Source organism: Chrysochloris asiatica, unplaced genomic scaffold, assembly GCF_000296735.1.
Source record: "Chrysochloris asiatica unplaced genomic scaffold, ChrAsi1.0 scaffold00146, whole genome shotgun sequence".
Lineage (NCBI taxonomy): Eukaryota > Metazoa > Chordata > Mammalia > Afrosoricida > Chrysochloridae > Chrysochloris > Chrysochloris asiatica.
In genome coordinates this window covers 8897061-8903766 of record NW_006408664.1, presented here as the reverse complement: position 1 = coordinate 8903766, position 6706 = coordinate 8897061, and the positions used below count along the sequence as shown (strand labels likewise).

Genomic DNA, 6706 nt, shown 5'->3' with positions numbered 1-6706 from the left:
TGTATTACCTTTAGTAAAACTTTACTCACATGGGATATCAAAGATACTGTCTGATGATTTCCACATTCCATTGGGTCACCTCTCTTTGGAATGGGCACAAATATGGATCTCTTCCAATTAGTTGGCCAGACAGTTGTCTTCCAAATTTCTTGGCACAGATGAGTGAGTTCCTCCAAAGTGAGATTTCAATTTTTATTCTATCAATTCCTGCTGCCTTGTTCTTTGCCAATTCCTTCAATGAACCTTGGACATCTTCCTTCAGTATCATTGATTCTTGATCGTATGCTACCTCTTAAAACAATCTGAACATCAACCATTTCCTTTTGGTACAGTGACTGTACTCCTTCCATCTTCTTTAGATGCTTTCCGCATTATTCAATAATTTGCCCAGAGAATCCTTCAATAACCAAAGTCGAGGCTTGAATTTTTTTCTTCAGTTCCCCCAGCTTGAGAAATGCTGAGCATGTTCTTCCCTTTTGGTTTTCCGACTCCAGATCTTTGCACATTTCGTTGTAATAACCTCATTTGTTGTTGTTGTTAAATGCCGTCGAGTTGGTTCTGACCAATAGCGACCCTGTACAGGGTTTCCCAGGCTGTAAATCTTCATGGGAGCAGAAAGCCTCATCTTTCTCCCGTGGAACAGCTGGTAGTTTCGAACTGCTGACCTTGCAGTTCGCAGCCCGATTCATAACCACTACGCTACAATAGCCTCATATGCACATACAAATTGGAAAATGAGTAAGGAAAACCATTGAACAATTGATACATTTGAGTTATGGTATTGGAGAAGAATATTAAAGGTGCCATGAGTGCCAGAAGAACAAACAAATCTTTGTTGCAAGAAGTATAACCACAACGCTCCTTACAAGCCAAGATGGCCAGATTGCATCTCTTATACTTCGGACATATTATCAGGAGGGACCAGTTCCTGGAAAGGAACATCATGCTTAATAAAGTGTAGCATCAGTGACAAAGAGGGAGATTCCCAATGAGACAGATTGGCACAGTGGCAGCAGCAACAGGCTCAAACATAGCAGCAATTGTGAGGAAGGCATGGGACTGGGCGGTGTTTCGTTCTATTGTACATGAGGTAGCTATGGGTAGGAACCGATTCAACAGCACCTACCAACAACACAGTACTATTTAGAAATGTCAATTCTAAGATATTCTCTAATAAATTTTATATTCCTTCTTGAATTTGTTTCTCTTGCCATACATATTAATTTCCATTTTAACCCAACTTTATTTTAACAGGTCGAGGCAGACTTCCAATTTTGGCCAAAAACTACTAACTTTTAAAGCGTGAAGGATAGGACAGAGAACAGTCATCTAGAGGAGATGGGGAAAATAATTGGAAAAAAATCTCTTGCCTACTCAAAAAGCTTCTCATAAGAGAAAAAAGTTTTATCTTGACTAAGTGTAGTGGTTACGAATCGGGCTGTGAACCTTAAGGTCAGCGGTTCGAAACTACCAGCCGCTCCGCGGGAGAAAGATGAGGCTTTCTACTCCCGTAAAGATTTACACCCTCGGAAACCCTGTATAGGGTTGCTATGGGTCGGAACCGACTTGATGGCACTTAACAACAACAACAACAAGCATTAAATCAGACTGTGAGATGCATCACACACAATCTGCTACAGCAAAGTCAGAAATCTTTCATACAACCAGGCAACTGAAACCCATTACAAATATGTTCTCAAGATAAACTAGCCCTAAAATAAGACTTGAGAGTACCACTTACCACACACAGTTTATCTTAAACTCACCCAGTAACTGTAGTAGCCAATCTGTCTAAGCTAATTGCCCGTATTCAAAGTTATAATAAAACTTTTCATGTCTACCAGTTAGATAGGTAGTTATAGCTTAGATCCAAATACCAGAGTTAAACATGAGAGGCAGAGATGCTATTTTTCCTGGATGTTTACATTTCAGAGAGGTGGCTCCAGGCCCCTCGGAAAAAACATTTCCAGGTTGTAAAACTACCAGGAGGCTTAAAAGAGCGGCCTGCTTTTCAAAAAGGCAGAGAAAGACATTTTAAATTACAAGTCTTCTACAGGAAATGCTTTTAGGAAAGGAAGGGTAGAGTTTTTTAATTGTATTCACCCTTACATGGAATCCAGGTGTGGCACTGTAGGATAAGCACTGGACTGTTAACTGCAAGATCAACAGTTCAAACCTACCAGTCGCTCCTCAGAAACGCTATACAGGGCTGCTAAGAACCAGAACCAAGTCCACAGCACTTAATACCACCACCCCTTTACATGGACAGTGGTCAGCTCCATGCATGACAGAATATTCACTTTTCTGAGGACATTATTTTCCTAACAGAAATATCTTAAGCTAGAATTTTAAAGAAATTTCCAGAAAATAAAAATGGCTCAATACCTTCATAACTTCTTCAAGATACCGTGTTGAACTTCCATTTGCATATGCAGTTTGTATCACTCCAATATTCAAACTTTCTCCAATCTAAACAAAAACAATCCTTAACTTGCCAACAGCAATAGGAGTCCACAAAAAACAAAATATGAAGAGAGTTCTAAAGGATGGCATGACATTATTAGCCATTTCAGCCATGGTTTATTATCCTGGCTTGTTTAATAAATTACTTACTGAGAATTTACATGTACGCCAGAAAACAAAGATAAAATGTTTCTGAGCATTATTTAAAGTAATTTCATATCGTATAAAGAAGCCTGTAATATGAACAATCATCTCTTCCTCTAAACTCTTATTTTTTCAAAATAAAAGTATTTACAGAATTCTTAAAATTAAATATATTTTTACAAAATTATGATTTCTTGTTGTGCACTATACTAAAGGCAGTCTGAGAGCTAGTTACAAAAGAACAAAATATTTCACATTACAAATCTCATCAGCATCATAAATAAATAAAAAGCTAAAACTCTGCTAGTCTAAGAAAGAAAAGAGTATCTCCAGGCTCTAAAACTAATGCCCAATGTTGAAAAGACAAAAATGATCATTTCTTTTTGCATTTCCTAGCCACAAACATAAGAAACTTTCCATAAATTGCAGCTTTCAAACTATCTGATATGGAATTATTTCAAAAGTAAATCTTGTTTTCATGGGTAACCAATCACCCCACCATACCTCCAACAGAAGCTCTTTAAGAAAACTGCTAATGAGCGTTGCTATTTTGTCACCATCTATGAGATGAAAATGACCATCAGCATCTTGGTAGTAATAAACAATTCTGTCTGCATCCCCATCAAAGGAACAGCATCTTTCATTGGACTTCATTTCCATTCCTAGCACACAGAATTAAAAAAGCTCATTTTATTCACTATTGTAAGTTATTCTCTCATTCTAGATACTGAGGAAAATTATTCAATAAAGTACGATCTAACCGGCCTTACATGTTGCAAATAATATGTCTATGATTTGCCGATGCGATATTTATAGTTATCCTTCCACATAAAAAACAATGCCATAATCTATAATTTTATACAAGTTTATTGGTGGTTTTTGGAGTCCTGGTGTGGCGCTGTGGGTTAATGTGCTACACTGCAAAGTTGGTTAGAACCTCAAGATCAGTGGTTCAAGCTCACCAGACGATTCTCGGAAACCCTATACAGGGTCACAATGAGTTAGAATTGACTCAACAGCTCTTAATAACAACAACATTATTTTTACAGTTGAAATTTTACAGCAAATTGAAAAGGGAACATTCAAAATGTTTTAAAATGCTAAAATTAAAATTCCATTTTAATTGGTAAGACAGGTTTCCTATAAACAAAGCCAGAAAACATGTTTAAAACGCAACTCCCTGGACCCCAGTCCTACAGAGGCAGAAACTATGGGCTACGGTCCAGCAATGATCTCAGGCTTTGTTGACTGTGCTGCTTTGGTCACAATAGTATCGTCTCTCACTTTATCTGAATTAGAAACATGATGGATTAGCAAATACAACTCTATTTAGTTATGATTGTCTACAAAATCAGTGTTTTCCACAATGGCCATATTAGGAGATAGGCTTCAAAGAGCTTCCAAAACAAAATTACAATGCTAGTACTACATACCCTCAGGAGGTTTCTGATGACTTTTCACAAAATCAGCACCACATAAGTGATTGAGTTTCCCTCTGGTCCCATCATTAAACAGGTGAACTGACAGCCCCTGTGAGAAGTAGTCTTCCATTTCTTTTAGCTTCAGGGCCCCTATACCATTTGCACAGTCGACCTTAAGTGTTCTGTATTCATCCCCACTGCAGGAAATCTTCAAAGGCAAAAGATACATGGAAGAACATTCAAAGTATAAAAACAAAAGTGAACTGTGTATTTATTGTCGTTAAGTGCTATCGAGCCTATGGTTGTGTGCCAATGAGTTAGTTCCAACTCATAGTGACTCTGTAGATGGTTTCTAAGACTGTAAATCTTTACGGGAGTAGAAACCTCATCTTTCTACTGCTGAACAGCTAGTAGTTTCAAACAGATGACCTATGGTTAGCAACCCAGCTGGTAATCCATTACGCTACCAAGATTCCTTGAATACGTGCATATTTGAGCATGGTGGCTCCATACGGTAAGCACTGGGCTGCAAACCACAAGGTACAAGGTACACAGTTTGAGCCTGCCAGCCACTCCACAGCAGAAAGATGGGGCTTTCTGTTCCAGCAAAGATTTAAAAGGCTTGGAAACCCTAAACAGAGTGGCTATGCGTTGAAGCCAATTTGAAGGCGCTTAACACACACACATAGATATAGATAAACACACACACAAACCAGACCCAGGGCCATCAAGTCGATTTTGAGTCATAATGACCCTTCATTGGACAGAGTAAAACTACCCTACCCCATAGGGTTTCCAAAGCTGTAAATCTTCATAAGCAGACTGCCACATCTTTCTCTCAAGAAGCAGGTTGTGAGTTTGAACTGCTAACCTCACAGCAACAGACTGCTTTAATCACTGCACTACCAGAAATCCTTTATATACAAGGAAGCTTCAAAAATTTCACAGAAAATTTCTATCTTTTTAATTTCTCACAAACTTTCTGAAGCACTCCCGTTTATTTACACACACACACATATATGGAAACACCTCAAACAAAATTCACTGCCATAAAGTCAACAACAATTCATCACAACCCTACACAGACTTTCTGAGACTACAAGCTCTATGGGAGCAGAAAGTCTCATCTTTCTCTCTAGAAGCAGCTTTTGGCAGTGGGTTTGAACTGTCAATCTTGCAGTTAGAAGCACAATGCCTAAGTCACAGCATCAATATTATAAACACCCTCCATTTCCTCAGTTGACCCATGCATTTTAACACAATAAACAAGTAAGTTCAGATGTTCTTAAAGGAATGGGTAATATGGATGGTATAACCAGTTAAGGCAATCTATTTCTAATCAATCAGCCATTTGGTAAAATTTAAGTCTAAAGATTTGAGTGAAATCATGGAGCACATCTGAAACACATTGGGTTGTTGTGAGTCAGAGTGGACTCGTTGGCAAATGGTCTATACGACAGAATACTAAAAATAAAAATTTTAATTTTTAAATATTCTGGACACTAGAAAGTTTTGAGACTACACAACTCAATAATTTGACAACTCAAGGAAATGGAATTTTATTAGAATTTAGCCTAAATTAAGCAAAGTCTGTTGAAAAAACCATTTCACGATATATATTACAAGACTGCCTTTCAAAACAAATGTTGAGAATAAACATATAAATGAATGAGCAGTAAAAACATCTCTCATTCACTAACCCTCTACTTTGCTTTATAAGGGGGCTTCAAAAATTTTGTGAAAAAATGAAATTACAAGATAATGAAAAATTTTCACAAAACTTTTGAAGTCACTTTGTATTCTTCATAGCACATAAGGATAATTCAAAAAGCATTGCTACAGGAAAAAAAAAAAAGGAGGGAGCAGCCTAAAGCTTATTATTAAAATGTATGGCTTTGTGCTTAGTTTTTGAAAAAAGTAAGTAACATGAGAATCTAACACATCCTTTTCCAGTCTAAGATGGAAAAGACATAGCTGTTAAATCAAGTTAGGCAATCAGTACACTGGTGCTTATCGTGTTTGTAAAGGGTTAGATAGTTCAAGTGACTACAAACTGAACTCACAAAAAAGGTAAAAGTCACCATAAAAAAATATACTGTTATTTAGGTCCAAGAGAGTGTCTCAACTCAGGACTGGTTTTATGTGATCTCTAATTATAAAGTCTTATATAGCAAAATGATGGCGTATTATCAACTATCCCTTGTTTTGGACTGCTGGTGTGGCGCTGTAGGATAAGCTCTGGACCACAGTTCAGTTTAAACCACAACATTGGCAGTTCAAACCCACCAGCCATTCCTTAAAAACCCTGTAGAGGGTAATGATGAGTTGGAACTGACTTGATGGCACTTAACAAGAACATCCCCCTTGTTCTGGGGTCCTGGCATGGCACTATCGGATAAACAATAGGCTGCTAACCAGGAAGTCAGCTGTTCAAACCCGCCAGTCACTCCTCAGAAATACTATACAGGGTCACTATGAATGAACCCACTCAACAGCAACAACCATCACTCCTTTTTTTTTTTTTTTGGAGCCCTGATGAAGCGCTGTGGGATAAGCAGTGGACTGGTAACCATAGGTCAGCAGTTTAACCCACCAGCCACTCTCAGAAACCCTATACTGCTCACTATGAGTTGGAATTGACTTAATGGCACAAAACTATACACACACACACACACACA

At 37.9% G+C, this 6706-nt stretch overlaps 1 protein-coding gene across 1 annotated transcript in view; it reads right to left on the bottom strand.

The window, feature by feature from the left end:
- The window catches only part of PGM3 (phosphoglucomutase 3), a 48229-nt gene that overhangs the window by 24523 nt on the left and 17000 nt on the right, over nt 1–6706 (bottom strand). Inside the window, exons 5-7 of the mRNA XM_006870670.1 lie at nt 4041–4236; nt 3112–3269; nt 2386–2469 (exon numbers count right to left, since the gene is read on the bottom strand). Of these exons, the coding sequence (XP_006870732.1) occupies nt 2386–2469; nt 3112–3269; nt 4041–4236 (438 nt within the window). The remainder of the gene's footprint in view (nt 1–2385; nt 2470–3111; nt 3270–4040; nt 4237–6706) is intronic.